The 19639-nt window shown below is 39.9% G+C and overlaps 1 protein-coding gene across 1 annotated transcript in view; it reads right to left on the bottom strand.

Moving 5' to 3' along the window:
* The window catches only part of TF (transferrin), a 38198-nt gene that overhangs the window by 12059 nt on the left and 6500 nt on the right, over positions 1-19639 (bottom strand). The window contains exons 2-9 of the mRNA XM_070753178.1: positions 17194-17363; positions 15278-15389; positions 13349-13543; positions 8772-8898; positions 6649-6704; positions 4416-4585; positions 2000-2162; positions 325-482 (exon numbers count right to left, since the gene is read on the bottom strand). Coding sequence (XP_070609279.1) covers positions 325-482; positions 2000-2162; positions 4416-4585; positions 6649-6704; positions 8772-8898; positions 13349-13543; positions 15278-15389; positions 17194-17363 — 1151 coding nt within the window. The remainder of the gene's footprint in view (positions 1-324; positions 483-1999; positions 2163-4415; positions 4586-6648; positions 6705-8771; positions 8899-13348; positions 13544-15277; positions 15390-17193; positions 17364-19639) is intronic.

Raw genomic sequence — 19639 nt, forward strand, 5'->3', positions numbered from 1 at the left:
ACTGCTACTCTAACTATTTCAATCATTCCCAGCTTAGAAAAATAGGGGTTATAATTCAACATATCTATAAGATCTCATGGTGGGCATTGTTGCAGAGGCCTCTTGCCCAGTATGAGAGACTCATAACATGGGATTCCTTGGATATATTCAATTAACACGTACCAGCAAAATCACAAACTACTCGTTTATTTTACTCGCGTCTTTTTCATGGATTGCACCTAGTACAGTACTCTGTTTTTTAAAAAAAATATGTTTTCAGCTAAAGTGCCTGGACTCAGACACCGTTTTCATGTGAAAAGGTATGTGGAAACTTCAGGCACTTACCATGATATTGATAAGGCAATCTTCTGTAGTTTCTGCAACAGCGCATTCAACGACACCATTGCTCTGTGCACTCCACACATCGCATTTTTTCTGTTCAGCCTTACCCACTGCACACCACACAATTCTTTCCGTGGTATCAGGCTCTGGATCAGATCTCTCTAAAGGACAAGAAATACCTCAATTAACCAAGCATTCAGATTCCTCAGGATATTGCAAACTAATTGTTGGTAAATAGAGACTAGCGATGTAAGAACCACTGTAAACCTCAATGTACCATCTTTAGACCAGTGGTTCCCAACCTTTTTTTGCCCATGCCCAGCGACAGGCTACCATTCCCGGTGCTACCGGAATGGCACGACACACAGTTCAATAGTCCTGGACAGTAGCCATGCTGAAACATGGCCGCACCTGCGTGTCCCCGCATGATTTTGCTACTTGCCCAGGTGCTGTAGTGTAATTTATTTATTTATTTATTTATTTATTTACTTACTTACTTACTTACTTACTTACTTACTTACTTACTTACTTACTTACTTACTTACCAACACTTTGAATTGTGACCGGAAATTGAACGGCAACCAATGCAGACTGCGGAGTGTTGGTGTGACATGGGCATACCTAGGGAAGCCCATGACTGCTCTCGCAGCTGCATTCTGCACGATCTGAAGTTTCCAAACACTCTTCAAAGGTAGCCCCATGTAGAGAGCATTACAGTAGTCGAACCTCGAGGTGATGAGGGCATGAGTGACTTTGAGTAGTGAGTCCCGGTCCAAATAGGGCCGCAACTGGTGCACCAGGCGAACCTGGGCAAACGTAATTGCGCTGGACTCTGGTAACACTCAGAGCCACAGGGGCGAGCACACATCACCATTCCACCTTAGCAGCCCACCTCTGCCACGGCTGCTAACAAAGTCCCACAGTAGCTCTGGGGATAAAAGGCAGAAGGTGGAGATAAACAGATGTGGCAGGCAACTATTCATCCTCTGCACAGATGGACGGACTTGCTGTGAGAGATAAACTTTTTGCCAGATTCCTAATAAAAGAATCTTTGGGTTAACTTCCCGGCCATATGGATGAATGTTTTGTAATTGTGTTACAGCTTTTATTGTTGTTTTTCATATCATTGAATGGATGAATGTTTAAATTAAGGGTTTTATAATTGTTTCTAATTTTTATATTGCTGTTTTTATTGTTTTAAATTGTTTCTAGCTGCCTAGAGTCTGCGAGGAATTGGGTGGCATACAAGTCGCAGAAACAAACAAACAAACAAACTTCAGGGGGTTTGTCGTGTTTGGGGAGCTGGACCAGAACATCTACACTGACTTTTGCTCTCCTATCCTATTGCTTATTGTTTGCTATTATTATTCTTTTTATTACTTCAGTGCAACCTTCAGCTCAGTGTAAAATATGAATCTTGGTCATAAAGAAACAATCCCATTACAACACGAGTGTAGCTAAAGCATAAAAGTTTCTACATTGACCAAAGTTTGACATTTTTCCCCATCACAGAGTTTTTAGAAGCAGTCAACTGACTGAATTGCAATTAAGCTAGTATTGCTGATAACAAGTAAACTAATTACAGTATTTTTTTAAACAGTTTCCTAATGCCTCATTTTCAATGCCTGGTGTTCACCACTGTGACTTCATAATGCATAACAAGTCCTGCCCTGCTTACCTTTTTTGAGACTCTGTATTGCAGCACAGTACTTAGGACCTAGGTAAAGTTCAGCATCTGCTCGTGCGGGCACTTGAACGAGACCAGCCGCACTATCCTTGAACAGGAGATCTTTGCCGGATTCTTGAGTAGATGTAAAAAGTTGACATTTTTCTTTGTTTTCCTTCACATTAAGAGAAAAATGAATCAAAGAAGAATGAGATGAGATAGAATATGAAAATTAATGCAATGTTTTATTTTATTTATTCAATTTGAATAGCTGCCCGTCTCACTTTTACACGACTTGCAATAAAACGAAAGCACAGAATGCATAATAGAAAACAAAAATCAAAACCCATAGCAGCTGGGCATGATCTAACATCACCCATATAACCAGAAGATGGGCTTTAATCCACAACCAGGCCCCAGGCTCAAGCACAAAGCCAAGTTTTCAAGATCTCAAAAAAAAAAAAGGTAAACAGGGATGGGATCAATCTAATTTCAGAGGGGATGATGCTCCAAAGATCAGATGTCTGGCAATGCTTCCTATCTGATAACCCTCGAAGAGTACTCTTTCTGCAAAATCAGATAAGACTGATAGAGACAATTGCGGAAAAATGATCCTGTATATAGTTCAGTCCAAAGTCACAAAGGTTTTTAAATTGGCAACCAGCACTTTGAATTTCATCCAAAAACATATCAGAAGCAAATGCAGTTTACGGCGCAGTGGTGTTACATGTGCCAAGTAACTGGTACCAGTAGCTGTCTTCATCACCCTATTTTGTACCAGTTAAAGCTTTCATATACTCTTCATGGTCAGCCCCACATAAAGGGCATTACAATAGTCCATTACGGAGGATCAAAAGGGCATGACTGTGAACAGGGCCTCCCCCACCCTTTGAGAGAACAGAGAAATTAGGAAGAACAAAGAATCTTGAATAATGAAACTGTATGAAAAATTCAGGAGGTACTGTTTGGGAGAAACCTACTGCAGTGTGAAAAAACTCAGAATTAAATTCAGATTTTTTTTTCTAAACTAGAGCCTGCAATTGAAACAGGAAGGAGAATTGCAGCAGTTTTGGCTTTACCTTACCCAAAGTATTCTGTGACCCACTCACCCCTCTTTCCTTGCATATAATTCTATTGCAATTCTCTTCATTTAAATGAACACTATCAGGAGTCAAAAATATCAATTCTTTTTTCTTCCTCCATTTTATTTTCCAATTTCTCTTTCCTTGGCATCTATAATGTTTTGATTATTTATCTAAACAATCTTATACACTATACCAGTGATGGCGAACCTATGGCACGGGTGCCACAGGTGGCACACAGAGCCATATCTGCCGGCATGTGCGTTCCAGTTAGCTGATTTTCAGCTCGCACATAGGCTCTGGGAGGGCATTTTCAGCTTCCGAAGGGCCTCTGAGGGTGATGGGGAGGGTGTTTTTACCCTCTCCAGTCTCCGGAGAAGCCTCTGAGGCCTGGGGAGGGTAAAAAAATGGGCCTGCCAGGCCCACCAGAAGTTAGGAAATGGTCTGTTTCTGGCCTCCAGAGGGCCTCCATGGGGCAGGGGAGGCAATTTTTCACTCTGTCCTGGCATTGAGTTATGAGTGTGGACACTTGCGCAGGCTCAATAGTGTGGGCACACGCGCTTTCAGCCCCAGAGATAAAAAATGTTCACCATCACTGCACTATACTATTATTGTTCAAATATCACTCCGTCTTATTTATGAAATGGTAGGGGAGATAGGAATTCAGATGATGAAAACTTTCACCTGTAACTCTTCCATATTTCCTCACCAATGCACTGTCCTTTAACTGAAACCTGTAGAAACCACCCATCTGAAGATATTCAGACTTCTTTGGGTAAATCTGCTTGGGAATTTCAGCATAATTTTGACTTGGCAGCAGTTTACTACTTTTCCCTTTAAAAGATAGTGGCAAATTTGTTATTTTCAGCCTTTAGTATAAAGAGTGAAAATTTGTACTCATTGTCTATTTGGCTGATTTTTGTGTGTGTAGCAATCTAAAATATCAGTTCTTCCATGAAACTATCACAATGATATCATTATTATTTTAACTAATGGGTCAGGCAAATTTTGAATTATATGAAATTTATGAACCATTGACAAAAAGGCACAGTGCTGTCAGTCAAAAGAACTTCTATTCTCTAGCTGGCTGTGGTCAAAATGACTCACAATACCAGGTCAGTGGGAACAATGTAAATGACTATTTCTTTGTTCTTTTTAAAATGAACTTCATAGCATACAAATCAATCAAAATAGCTTTATTTGTGGCACTCCCTTTTCAAGCTAGCATTTTCCTACTCGTAGCTTTAAAACATTATTCTTCTTTTAGTCCTTCGTAAAATTGGAATTGAGACATTCGTGATATTTATTTTTGTCCTCTGTTTTATTTTTAAAAAAATGATAAATACCAGTGCATAAGAGAAGAATTTCCAGATGTTAGCTATCAGAGCATCATTTCGGGACACCACAGCATGAGCTGACACTCTAGCCAAGTGACAGTCTTTATATTCTTCAACAGGCCTTTTGGTTCCATCACGACAAACTAACTCATAGTTGCTTCTTTCTTCTGCACTGTCAGCTGTGGAGAATAAAAGGCAACAGTGAGTGTATCTAAAAAAAACAAAGTAAGCTCCACTATGTTGCTGCTGTTGTGATTTATTAAATGTGTATGCCACTTGAATTACTTTTTTAAAAAGCAATAATTTCAAGAGTAAAAAAGAAAGACAATGGAAAAGACAAAAAGCAAAAAGGAAGGGGAAGGATACCAAAATAACAACATTTTAGAAATCCTCCTGAAAGGTCTGGGTGAAGAGCCAAATCTTCAGACTCCTTTAAAACATAAATAGAGGAAGGACCAATAGTGTGTTCCTACCGGTATGGATGAGAATGCCTCACCGGTAGTAAAACTGGAGTTGTGTGTAACTTTGGGCCTCTGGCGTGCATGTATGCGCACCTGAGAGAGATTTTGCTTCTGTGTATGCACAGGAAACAAAATCATGTGAGGGGACACACACGCGAGAGATTTCTGCAATTTTTTGCTTCTGCGCATGCGTGGAAGCAAAAAGATCACCAAAATCTCTCACACACATATCCCCTCACAAGATTATGCTCCCTCCGCATACTTCTGCATGCGTGGAAGCAAAATCTTGCTGGGATGCACAAGTGGACACACCAGAGACCTGAAGCTGCACGTGCAGCACACTGGTAGCTGCAGTATTGGCAACCCCCAATACTGGTGAGGACCGTTCAGATCCTGGAGGGAAGGCAACAACTCATTCCAAATGGCAGGAAGTGCAACAGAGGAGGTGTGTTCTTGGGATGCTGATAGATGGAATTGCTTAACTGATGGAATGGAGAGTGCCCCAAATGTGCCAAATTGAATTGGGAGACAGGTGGTCTTTCAAGTAATTATGGGAGAGAGGGAATCCTTCAAGTAATTCCCTATGCCATATAAGGCTTTATGGGTTTTGTGATTGGCTTCAGGCCAGCTCCTATGGCTGTTGATTTTGACTCACAGGAGCTGGAGCCGTCCGTTCACAGAAAACCTGTCTGGTTTGATAAGGAATCAGACAGTGAACCAGAGGCAGAAAAGGATGAGGAAGGGGTTGGAGAGGCAGAGAGGGGAAATGGAGCTGGTCAGATCTCCGGCCAGAGTTTCACCTGAGTCAGATGGGGAGGACATAAGAGACGACCCTATTATCAATGTTCGGGTCAGGAGAATGCTGGGACACCAAGAGCAGCTGCCAGGTTCTAGGTCACAGGTATTAGGAATGAAAGACACTGCCGGAGCCTTGAAAAGGGGGTGGTTCAGCAGAAGACGTTGTGGGAATTTATTGTTCAGTTTTTGGAGAAAGACTTTGATGAATCATGGTTTCATGTTTGCTTTGGATATCTTTGGACATTCTGACACTGAAGCTGTGAGTTATTTGGCTGACGTGAGCCAGAAAGGCTTCTGTGCTGACTTGAGCGATTAACTCTGACCTGTTGCACACATAAACTAACATTGCTCTGGCAGATGCCAAGGCTTGCAGCCTTCTCTATATAAAAAAAACCCTTTGCTTTCTTTTTACAAGCCTGCGAGTGTGTGTGTGTGTTTGGTTAATTACTTCATTTCTGGGTGGCCCACAGCCAGGCAGAACAATAGGTAACAACTAGCTCCTTAAATAACATATGGAAACAAACTGGAAATCAATGCAGCTTTGAAGTGGAAATGTTACTTCAGTTATCAAAAAGTGGAAAGGTTTCACTACCCAGAGGAAAAGAATAATTGGTGAAGATGCTGAACATGCAACATGACTAAATTAACCTTTTTGATTAGAGAAAAAAAAATCACCAGATAAATCTGTGCAAAGGTCTTTCTGTAGCTGACAGCTGAAACCTGCTCATTGAACAATCACTATGAATCCAGGAAGACCTCCAAGTTACGCACCATCATTGAACAGGAAATCATAATTCCATGAAAGACCAAAGATAAAATACCTGCAGATCTGGGTGACCAAACCTGGGTTCCTCCAGGTTCAGACCAATTCATGATGATGTAAGAAAATTGGTTTGAGAAATGAAATCCATCTGCAAATAGTCATAGGTTTAAGCACTTTTTGGTATTTGAATTTACAGGTTAGCATTTTTCCAGATTCATACCTAATAAGACTGCATCATTCACAAAAGCCACATGTCCAGCTCCAGATTTCAGACACCTTATGAAAGAAAAAGATAAAATATTAGGAATGGATAGTGGTTAAGTATTATATTTCTTGCATATTGTAAGTGCAGCACATATGTATGTGAGTCGGGGTTGCATAGTGGTTAGAGTGCAGCATTCCAGGCTAATTCAGCTAACTGCTAGCTGTAGTTTAGCAGTTCAAATCTCACCACCAGTTCAAAGTTGACTCGGCTTTCCATCCTTCCGAAGTGGGTAAAATGAGGACCCAGATTGTTGGGGGCAATACACCGATTCTATAAACCACTTAAAGTGGGCTGTAAAAGCACTATGAAGCGGTATATAAGTCTAAATGCTATTGTTATGTTGCTAAGTAATCCAACCTGCAGAGGCTGAGACTGGTGTGGATAGCTTGAGCTCACCAGTTCAAGGCTGCTTTGCTCCCGGGAGAAATGCCGGCCAACAGTAGGCCGAGTACCAGAAGAAGGTTGTCCTAACTACTGGTGGGTGAACCGACCTATGTCTGAACATTTCTGTTTTTTCAACTGAATAGAAGCAACCTATCCAAACTGCCCAAATATGACTATCCAAAGCCAACAAGGCACTTGCTTAGGGTACCAAACTTTAGATTGCTCCAATACTGCCTCATTCCAAAAGCAAAGACGATTCTAAAAATATAAATCTATACTGTACATTGATGGGAGGTAGTTGGTAACACCATCAGTCAATGTGACCTAGAGCAGGGGTCTCCAACCTTGGCAACTTTAAGACTTGTGGACTTCAACTCCCAGAATTCCCCAGTTAAATTCTTCATTCCTCTTTGTTAGAAGGTCACTATAAGGGCTTTCTTGGGCACTTCCATGGACAATAAGAAAACAAAAAGATGGTTCTTCCCAGTTCGGACCAGTTTGGCCCGAATCAGTAGCAAACCACTGGTGACGTCAAGATGATGTCATGGAACAGATTTGGGCACCGCCATCGTTTTTTTAAAATTATTATTATTTTGGGGGAGGGGTTCTGTTTTTTTTTCCCTTCAAAACTCAGGAGCTGAGTTTTTGCCATCTTGTTTTCAGCTCTTTTGGGGAAAATTTTTTAATTTTTGCCACTGTGCAAAGCTCACGAGTGCCCATGAGGTGCGTCCATGTTGCACTGGAGGAAGCGAACTAGTAGCAAGATAAATTAGAACTAGTGATGGGCTTCCACGGGTATAGTCAGGTATGCAGAACTGGTAGAAAAATTACTGCGGTAGGAAAAACATACCCAGAGCCCAGAAGGGAAAAAAAGAAAAAAATTCAAAATTTTTCTACCAGTTCTGCGTATCTGACCATACCCATAGGCGCCCATCACAGGGTGGGGGTGTTGGGGCTCCTTGATTATAATCATTCATTTAGTGACCATTTGAAGGTACAAGAGCACTGAAAAAAGGGACTTATGAGAGTTTTTCGCATGACCATTGCAACATCCCCATGATCACATGATCCAAATTCAGATGCTTGATCACTGGCGTGCATTTATGACCCTTGTGACTAGTGTCCTGGATGGGGATGCAATGACCTTTTCCGACCTACTGACAAGCAAAGTCATTGGAAAAGCCAGATTCAGTTAACAACCATGTTAGTTACAGCAATTCACTTTATAATTGTGGCAAAAAGTGTTGTAAAATGAGGCAACACTCTCTTAAGAATGACCATTGCTTAACAAAAGAAATTTTGGGTTCAGTTGTGGTCCTACATTGAGGACTACCTGAATATGAACACTAAAGCGATTTCATATTACCTGAGCAGGAAGTGGGACAAAAAGATGGGAATTATCTTTTAAATGAAGGTCAGAAGTCATTCACATATGTAACTTTATCTTTTTCTTTCATTTCATTTCCTGAACTTTCTTATTTCTTGCTCTCTTTTTTCTTTTCTTTCTTTTTTCTTTCAAATTGTCTTTTATTCCATTAAAAATATCTTTTGTTCTATATGTGAACAGAATATGAACTTTAAAAAGTTGAACTTAATTGGAGGGCATGCACCCTGATAAACTATATTTCAGAAGTAGTTATAGACGCACGATCAAAGTTTGCCGTGGCTTGTGGGAAAAAGAATGTGCTACTTACTGATACGCTCCTGAATATCCAGCAAAACCATCATTCCAGTCACAGGTTCCGGTCTTGCAAGCACGGCACAGTTTTGGTAAATCTTTAAGACCTGGGACACAACCGGCTGGAAAAAATCGTCCTACAGCTGTAAAAAGAAATCATATGGGTAAGCTTTGACAGTCCTTTATTAGTACAATAAAGGTAGTAGGTCCTTTACATTATTAAATTTATTTTATTTATTTATTCATTCATTCATTCATTCATTCATTTATTTATTTGATTTGTATGCCGCCCCTCTCCGGAGACTCGGGGTACAATAATAATCCAATACTAGAAACGATTAAAAACCCATTAATATAAAAACCAAACATACATACAGACATACCATGCATAAAATTGTAAAGGCCTAGGCAGAGATGGGTTTTAAGTAGCTTACGAAAGGCAAGGAGGGTGGGGGCAATTCTAATCTCTGGGGGGAGTTGGTTCCAGAGGGCCGGGGCCGCCACAGAGAAGGCTCTTCCCTGGGTCCCGCCAAGCGGCATTGTTTAGTTGACGGGACCCGGAGAAGACCCACTCTGTGGGACCTAACTGGTCGCTGGGATTCGTGCAGCAGAAGGCGGTCCCGTAGAGATTCTGGTCCGGTGCCAAGAAGGGCTTTATAGGTCATAACCAATACCTTTGAATTGTGACCGGAAGCTGATCGGCAACCAATGCAGACTGTATTTGGGAAAGCCCATGATTGCTCTCGCAGCTGCATTCTGCACGATCTGAAGTTTCCGAACACTTTTCAAAGGTAGTCCCATACAGAGAGCATTACAGTAGTCAAGCCTCAAGGTGATGAGGGCATGAGTGACTGTGAGCAGCAACTCCCGGTCCAAATAGGGTCGGAACTGGTGCACCAGGCGAACCTGGGCGAACGCCCCCCTCGCCACAGCTGAAAGATGTTTCTCTAATGTGAGCTGTGGATCGAGAAGGACGCCCAAGTTGCGAACCCTCTCTGAGGGGGTCAATGATTCTCCCCCTAAGGTAATGGACGGACAGATGGAATTGTCCTTGGGAGGCAAGACCCACAGCCACTCCATCTTGTCTGGGTTGAGTTTGAGTTTGTTGACACCCATCCAGGCCCCAACAGCCTCCAGGCACTGGCATATCACTTCCACTGCTTCGTTAACTGGACATAAATTGTATTCTTCAAGTTTGGATCAACCGTACTGTGCCTCACATCATGGCATGCTTATATTCAAGAGTGACAGGAGCCTCTTTTCCTTCAAAGAAAGTAGACGGTAAACAATCTCAGATCAGAAAATTATAGATTCCCCTGTGATGTCAGAAATCATAAATCTCACACATATCTTACTTATGGACAGCAGCTGCAAACCATTTGAGAAAGTATGATCCCTACAAGATCATATAGAAACATAGAAACATAGAAACATAGAAGTCTGACGGCAGAAAAAGACCTCATGGTCCATCTAGTCTGCCTTTATACTATTTTCTGTATTTTATCTTAGGATGGATATATGTTTATCCCAGGCATGTTTAAATTCGGTTACTGTGGATTTATCTACCACGTCTGCTGGAAGTTTGTTCCAAGGATCTACTACTCTTTCAGTAAAATAATATTTTCTCATGTTGCTTTTGATCTTTCCCCCAACTAACTTCAGATTGTGTCCCCTTGTTCTTGTGTTCACGTTCCTATTAAAAAAACTTCCCTCCTGGACCTTATTTAGGTTTATTGGATTTGTATGCCGCCCCTCTCCGCAAACTCGGGGCGGCTCACAACAATAACCCTTTAATACTGTATATTTAAATGTTTCGATCATGTCCCCCCTTTTCCTTCTGTCCTCCATATAAGTAAACACACTTTCTAGATCCTGCTCCATAGTTACATAAGGCAATAAAAATGTAAGGCAATCAAAAATATTGTTTTATATAGGGAACATTTTCCTATAGCTGTGTTTATATGAAAATAATATATGGAGAACCAAAGGCGGGAGAAAAGATGAAGAAATATTCCTATTCTTAAACATATTACACAGGAGGGTTTTTTGGAGAAAGCAACTTGTGTAGGGTACAAAATGGATGGTAATAAATAATATGTAAAAGAAATTAAATATATAAAATAAAGATAAAGAAGTGTATGTAAAACCATTTTATATTCATACCATTCTTTTAACATTTCCATATAGCATCCTGTAAACTACCCTTTCTTTATCACAACTTTATGTGTTAATTTGTATTTTGGGGAATTTTGAAAGATTATACAAAAACCCTCAACTTCATGATGCCACTTATGATCATTCACATGTGGAGCGTACACTTTTATAAAGTTTTAATGGTGCCAGATGTATTCTCTGATATCTTGGCTATCCTTTTCTGCTCTGCTCTTTAGAGCAGTGTTTCCCAATCTTGGCAACTTGAAGATATTTGGACTTCAACTCCCAGAATTCCCCAGCCAGCGAACGTTGGGAAACATTGCTTTAGAGCATGATCATTTGCCTTTATTTATTACCATTTCTGCAGTTCTCGGTTCCTCCTGCAGTATAATTTATTTCCGACAATTCTGTCCAGGATAAATAATGTCTTCATGGAAGTATTGCCCTTACTGAGAGGCTAATTTCATACATTTAAGCATTATGCTTTCTCTAAAATTATTTCCATTATGAGTATAGCTGGAAAATCTCTGAGGAATTGTTAAAACAAAAAATGACTAGTTTGACCAGGAATATAAGCTTATGATATAAGCTTGCAAAAACATCAAACTAGATTTAAAGGGAATAGAATGGAATAGAACCATTTTTATATAATTCTATCCTCAATATGAGCACTTTCTAAAAGCCCCCCAAACCTCCATTATTACAAGAACTAATAGAAAGAGGTGGATTTCCACATTGTACAAGAAACAATTACAGAAGGTTTTGGTGTTATTTGTATACTATTTATTTATTTATTTATTTATTTATTTATTTATTTATTTATTTATTTATTTATTTATTTATTTATTTATTTATTTATTTATTTATTTAGTCAAACAATTATAGGGTGGTCATTTGTACAAATAAAACATTAGATAACTAATGATAAAAATAACAAAAGAAGTCAATAGGACAGGGACGGCAGGCACGGGGGTGCGCTTATGCACGCCCCTTACAGACCTCTTAGAAAGGGGGAGAGGTCAGTTGTAGATAGTCTAAGATTAAAGGTTTTGAGATTAGGAGTAGAAACCACAGAATCAGGTAGTGCATTCCAGGCGTTGATTACTCTGTTGCTGAAGTCGTATTTTTTGCAGTCAAGTTTGGAGCGGTTGACATTTAATTTAAATCGATTTCGTGCTCATGTGTTGTTGCAGTTGAAGGTGAAGTAGTCATTAACAGGTAGGATATTTTGGTATAAGATTTTATGAACTATAATTAAGTCGGAATGGAGACGACGGAGTTGTAAATTGTCTAAACCAAGAATTTCAAGTCTGGCGGAGTAAGGTATTTTGTTGTGAGAAGAGGAGTGAAGGACTCTTCTTGTGAAATATTTCTGGACTGTCTCAATTGTGTTGATGTCAGATATGCAATGTGGGTTCCATACAGGTGAGCTGTATTCTAGGATTGGTCTGACAAATGTTTTGTAAACTCTTGTTAGCAGTTCAAAATTACCAGAGAAGAAGCTGCGAAGGATTAGGCTAACAACTCTTAAAGCCTTTTTGGCAATGTTGTTGCAGTGGGCTCTAGGACTTAGGTCATTGGATATGAGTACTCCAAGGTCTTTAACAGATTGAGGGTTATCAATAAGTTCAATTCCTCCAAGTTTATATGTAGTATTCTGATTCTTTTTACTAATGTGTAAGACAGAGCATTTAGTGGTGGAGATTTGAAGTGGCCATGTGTGGCATCCCATCACATTTGCCCGTATTCCATACTGAGATAACATTCTACTCTTTCTTGGCCATCTATTATTATTATTATTATTATTATTATTATTATTATTATTATTAATCAGATTTGTATGCTGCCCCTCTCCGTAGATTCGGGGCGGCTAACAACAATAAAAAGACAATGTAAACAAATCTAATATTAAAAATAATCTTAAAAACCCCAATTTAAAGAACCAATCATACATACAAACATACCATGTATAAATTCTATAAGCCTAGGGGGAAGGGAAAATTTCAATTCCCCCATGCCTGACGACAGCGGTGGGTTTTGAGGAGCTTATGAAAGGCAAGGAGGGTGGGGGCAACTCTGATATCCGGGGGGAGTTGGTTCCAGAGGGTCAGGGCCGCCACAGAGAAGGCTCTTCCCCTGGGTCCTGCCAGACGACATTGTTTAGTCAACAGGACCTGGAGAAAGCCAACTCTGTGGGACCTAACTAGTTGCTGGGATTCGTGCGGTAGAAGGCGGTCTACAATAGTTTCCACCATGAATTACCGTAATCCAAATTACCCACTACCTAAATTAGTTTTATTTCCAGAGTGACCTATACCCTCAGCCCCAAAATGCCGATTGAAGCCATGACATTAGGAAAACCTTCTGTGCTTTGTAAAAAATAATAAATATGGATATAGATGATAAATAGACAAATAGAGCTCTAGAGATTTTTCTTACCGTTTTCTACAGGTTCTGATTCTGTTCCCTCCCACTGCATAAGATTCAAAGACAGGAAAGTTCCTACTGGGATGTACCAGCCTGCAGATTTTCTAAAACCAGTGTGACAAGATGTCTTTCCTCTGAGGTCTTCAAGTGAAGAAACAGTTCCTTTCTTCACAACAGCAACAGCATAATAACTAGTAGTAGTTGCCGCTAAGGAGAGAATGAGAAATCAAATGTAGGTTATAACTATAGTCTCTGTCTATTTCCAACAATATTGTTTAAGAAACTATTTGTAGCAAAGTGAACAAACGTCATTAGCATGTAATATCCTTAGTAAGGATTCCTTACACTATATTGAGGAAGCATCTGGCTATATTAAGCAAACTATATATATTTAGGAGTGTCAATGTACTTTTATTATAATTGCTTGTAAGGTTAACATCTTGAAACTATTTGCATAAATGAATTAAGTAAATTAAAGACTGTTTTAAGGTGAAATTGATTTCCTTAAGGCAGGGGTCCCCAACCACCGGGCCGCGGACCAGTACCGGGCCGCAGGGCATGTTGCACCGGTCCGTGGAATCAGCAGCTACCGGCCGTCATCCCGCCACCCCCTCCCTCCAGCGCTTCGCCTCCCGCCGGGCAAGAGGCCTCGGGAGGCAGGTTCTGCCGGCCACAGGACGATGGACGGGACAGAGGGGCGGGAAGAACCGAGAGGCTCAAGCCTCTTTTGGCTTCTGTGGCGGGGCGCTTTTGCGTTTTTGGCTGGGGGGAGGCAGGAGGGCCAGCCTGACCCCCTCTCTCCAGCGCTTAGCTCCCGCTGGGCAAGAGGGCTTGGGAAGCAGGTTCTGCCGGCAACAGGGTGATGGTGGGAAAGAGGGGCAGGGAGGACCAGCACCCCCATGCTTAATCCCGCCCCCAACCACACCCCTTTCCACCCCCACCGGGCCATAGAAAAATTGTCTTGTGAAACTGGTCCCTGGTGGAAAAAACGTTGGGGACCACTGCCTTAAGGTGTTAGGGAAATGTAAAACACAGAGACTGTATCTTGAAAAGGAGAAAGGACACGCTTTCTCTTTTGATCAATCCAGAGGACTTCACCAGTAATTGATAAATGTGATCCAAAGAAAACATCAGGCCACCATCATAACTATAGGAGAGGAAGGAATGGAAATTCTGAAAGGGGATATCTGAAAATGACTTGGTTTCCAGAAGTTTGGGTACAAGAGTCTGGCAGCCTAAAGCTGAAGAACAGAAAATACCCTAAGCATGTGAAATTATCCTAGCACTTGGATCACAAATCCAAAACTCATCTTAAATAAATCTGGAGCCTCCAAGGGTCAATATCAATACCAAGAAAGTCTTTGCAGTGTTTCTCAAACTTGACACGTTGAAAATTAATGGGCTTCAACTCTCAGAATTTCCAGGCTGGAGAATTCTAGGAATTACAGTAAGTCCATACATCTTCAAGTTGTCAAGTTTTACTGAACTGGAACATAAACCCTGCATGCAGCAAATCCCCAAACCCAGTCCCTTATGGCTTCGTTTGAGTGAATTTCCAAATGGATTCTGCATGGTCAGCTATAGCAACCCACAGATCTAGTTTAATTAGCAACTTTATCTTTATTTTGTTATCAAATTTGTAAGGCCACTTATCCTTTACAGTATACAAAACTGTGGTTGGCAAATACCAGCAACATAATAGTAAAAATCCAAGCCAAAATCCTCTTATTAAAAACACAAAATATCTATGCTGTATGTCTACCCCAGAAGCTCCAAATTAATATCCTGGCGGAAGACCCACGTTTTCACGGCTTCTAAAAGGCAGTATGGTTGGAGTCCATACTCTGGGCAGGTCCCATATCATCTTCCCTCCCAATGAGCAACCATTGAATAGATTATGCAGCCTCTTTGCATTTTCAGATCAATCCTATTCAAATTTACCTCCTGAGTCTTTTGAATGAAGTTCAGCTATAATAGGCTTTAGATTATAAGGGGTCAAGCTTGCTTCTAAAATGTGACCAGCATCTAAAGTAATGATATCTGCTTCTGAGTTCTAAAAAAAACACATAAATGTTAGATAATATTAGATCTTGCCCCAATGAGCAATAAATGTGATACATGGTGTGATTTGATTGTCTGATTGAGTAACACATAGGGTTTTTAGCTATAAAGTTTTTAAAATATATTAGATTTGTCTTGTATGCTTTGTTCCTATATTTATTCTGTGAGCCACCCTGCGTTTTCGGAGAAGGGCGGCATACAAATCTAAATAATAATAATAATAATAATAATAATAATAATAATAATAATAACAACAACAACAATAATAACAATTATTATTATTATTATTATTATTATTATTATTATTATTATTATTATTATTATTATTATTTTGGGACTTCTGACTTCAGACTGACCGAATTCTGAAACATAACACACCAGACATCCTGTTTGTGGAGAAAAAGAAAGCATGGATCATCGACATCGCAATCCCAGGAGACAGCAAAATTGAGGAGAAGCAGGTAGAGAAATTAGTGAAATATGAAGATCTAAAAATCGAGCTGCAACGACTCTGGCATAAGCCAGTGAAAGTGGTCCAAGTGGTACTTGGCACGCTGGATGCAGTGCCAAAGGATCTCAGCGGACATTTTAAAACCATCGGAATTGACAAAATCTCCATCTGTCAATTGCAAAAGGCTTTACTGGGATCGGCCAACATAATTCGCCGCTACATCACGCAGCCCTAGGTGCTTGGGAAGCACCCAACTGGTGATGAAATACGAAATCCAGCATAGTGATCTCGGTTGCTGTGTTGTATTGACATAATAATAATAATAATAATAATAATAATAATAATAATAATAATGATGATGATGATGATGATGAAAAATATTACTTTGGCATAAAATATATCATGAATGCATGACCATTTTATCTCCTTGTTTTCTCCTAGATCTGGAAATTACACGACTTCCCTTTTTTTCACAACATATTTGCCATGAAGACTGATAATGCTATCTTGAACAGAGCTTCTAGGCTTCTAGGTCAGTTGATAGTTTCATGGGATTCTTAAGCTGATTCTGTCCAAAGTCAGGAGCATCCACAGAGGAAATCAAGAAAATTAAATTAATCTACAACTTTGTGATTGAAGCCTGGCCTCTATTATATAGGGAAGGTAAAGGAATGGAGAATTTAATCATATGATCATTGTAACCTTTTGACTATATAGACCAGGAATCTCCAAGCGCAAGGTTGCGGCTCACTATTGGGCCTTGGCCCAGCATGCCTCTCACACAAATTGGCCAACTGTTTGTGTGGCCCAGTTCCCTCCTTCCTCCCTAGCTGGGCTGACTACAGGGAATCCCTCTGCAAATTCCCTGTAGTCAGCATTTTATTGATCTAATGCAGGGGTCCCAAACTCTCAAACCCCAAGTACCGTTCCATGGCATGCCAGAAACCGGTCTTCACAAACAAGTGAAACCACACCCACTCTGTTCCATGGTAAAACTTCTTTCCATGGTGCCCAGAAGGTTGGGGGCCTCTGATCTACTAAATACATTTTGCAAACAATAAATGACTGTTCTGAAATCTGAAAATTCAATAAGTGGCCAAAAAAATATTTTATACTGATTGCATCATTTGAGGCTATGTCAATTTCCCATCATCCAAGTATATTTTTCCAAATTCTGCTTCCATGTATGAGATTCTATTTTCTACAGTACTTGCTCCTGTTTTCTTTCTCTTTGGAACCTTCCAAATCAATCATTCTTTGAAGAGGAATTTTAAAAATTAGATTCTTTGAACAATGAACTCAGGAAGTTTCCCAGCTTCCTATGCAGACGTCAGCAGTCACTTACTTTAATAGCTACTATGCACTCCTGGTAATCATTCTTCTTCACACAAACCAGTTCTGGAAAAGTGCTGGATTGTTGTTGGGCAAAGCAGTCCCGCTTAAGCCTTAGGCATTTGTCCTGCTCTTTAGGGGATATTGTGCACCATCTTACGGGAGGAATTGCAAGACACAGAGCTATAAAAGAATGAAAAGGTTGCAGGTAATGTTAATATCACAGATTTTAAACACGGATTGTTGATAGAGTTGCCTGGTTGAAGCTTTTTCTGCATAAGAAATCAGATCAAAAGGGGCAATGAGCTGAAGTGGATTGAATTCATTTTTATTAACTGTAGGGATGCGACTTTGCATCTCTCAGACAAGAATATCTGACTTGCATTCGGGTTGCCACCATAGTTCCCTCTAAGCTGAGCAGTGAGCAATCGCTCACTTAAAAATCATCATCAACTCAGAGTTTTCCAAACCTGCCCAGAAGCCGAAAGGGAAAGAATGAGAGGGAAGGAGAGAGAGAGGAAGAGAGGAAGAGAGAGAAACAGATAGAAAAAAGAGAGGAAGGAAAAGAGAAAGAAAAAGAATGGGAGTAAGGAAGAGAGAAAGAAAATCAAAATCTAGTTTGAAACTAGCTCAACTATTTAAGTGGCATTTTGATATTGATAGAGTTGCCCTATTATGAGCTCACTGTTATAGACACACAGTACAGTATTTTATTTTGAAATTCTCTGAGGCAAAACAGGGTGGGTTTTTTATTTGTTTGTTTGTTTGTTTGTTTGTTTATTATTTCTGTGCCACCCAGTCCTGAAGGGACTGCCGCTCAGACACTATACTTTTCCGCCCAACCCAAAAAAAAATTAGAGGGAACATTGGTTGCCACTTATCGAACAATGTCACCTGTTATTTAGAATCCATTTTTGTATGCGAGGTTAGCTTATATCACTAATTTTGTAGAATGAGAAGCAGTACAGATCTTCTAGTTTCTAAAAGGCAGTTCTCAGTTTGAAGATTGGTCAGTAGACATTCCTAAAATCTAGGTAAATCCAATTTTAGTTTACGATGACATAGGAAGAGGAGATACAGAGAAAGAAAATTGGAGAGGGGGCATGGCCAATGTCCCAGTGCTAGGGTGTCTCCCTCTGCCCTGCAAGAAACCTTGAATCCCAGATGTTTGGAGACCTGGAAACAGGTTGGAACCAGGTCAAATACATCCTGGAGGGGTGTTGAAGAAGAGAGGCACCAGTTGCAAACCCCCCAGGGAACTGGCACCAGTCTCTTGGCCAGCAGTTGTGGAAGACGACTCTGTCGCCATGATCAGAATGATTGAAATGAAAGGATCATGAATTGCCTGGGTTATAAGATCTTGCGCTGGAGAGGGATGAGGAAGTGCTGGAGCTGGGTGAGTGATTTAATGACAAAAGAAGAAATTTAAAATTCAAAAGGAAACAAAAGAGACATTAAAGTGGGATGAGCGGCTATCTAGCAATTGGAAATACCATAGAGACAATTAAAGGAACAATTTTAAAAGCCCAAATTTGAGGCTTTCTTCATGATTGGACTTAGTGGAAGTTAAGCAGACTGAAAAAGAACAAGAAATTTGAAGAAAAGATCTTATAAGTGCTAAGTGGACTTAAAATACTTTGGAAAATTTGTAAAACGGTTGTTTTTGTTATATTGGAAAACAAGCAATGCCATCTGCTGGTTAAAAGAAAATATTACAACAGACTATGTAAAGTTTGAATTTGCTGTCAGCAGGAGACTGACTTTATTTCTCAGAAGAGAACAGGAACTTGAAAGGACTTGAAAGCAGTGTGCATTGTGCTATTGTGTTTGATGATACACTGTTTTAGTGAAAGAAGATTTTGAATTGGATTGGACTGAAATACAAAAAGAATATATGGACCTAAGCTGCAAATTGTGTGAATTGTGAACTTGACAAGCGTCGGTCTATGAAGAATTGATGAGGATGCTAAAATATATTGATGAAGACATAAAAACTTACCTTTTGGAAATCAGATGTGAAAAGAAAATAGAAATGAGTCTGGATCATAAAGAACACAATGGTGGAAAAGGAGAATGAAGAAAATGAAGAACAAGATTACACATATGAAAATGGGACTGAGAATAAAACAGATTAATGATTACGTTGGGATTTACAGTGATAAGAAAAGAAGAAACAATTCAGAAGAAACAATTAAAAAATAAGAGGGGTAATAGGGTGAAGAGATTAGGAGGAATTGGGAGCAGATTTACATGAATAATAGATTTTAAAGGAAGGAAAGGAATTCAGAAAAAAAGATGTTATTGGCATAAAAATAAAAGAAAGAAAAAGTGAAGAGAAGAGGTTGGAAGGGGAACAATTACAAGAAGTGGAATTTTTGAGAGACCAAAAGAGAATGGAAGAAAAGGGGAAGGTTAATAGAAAGAATTTTTTTTCTAATTTTTAGAATTATTATTTTACA

Source organism: Erythrolamprus reginae, chromosome 5 (genome assembly GCF_031021105.1).
Source record: "Erythrolamprus reginae isolate rEryReg1 chromosome 5, rEryReg1.hap1, whole genome shotgun sequence".
Lineage (NCBI taxonomy): Eukaryota > Metazoa > Chordata > Lepidosauria > Squamata > Dipsadidae > Erythrolamprus > Erythrolamprus reginae.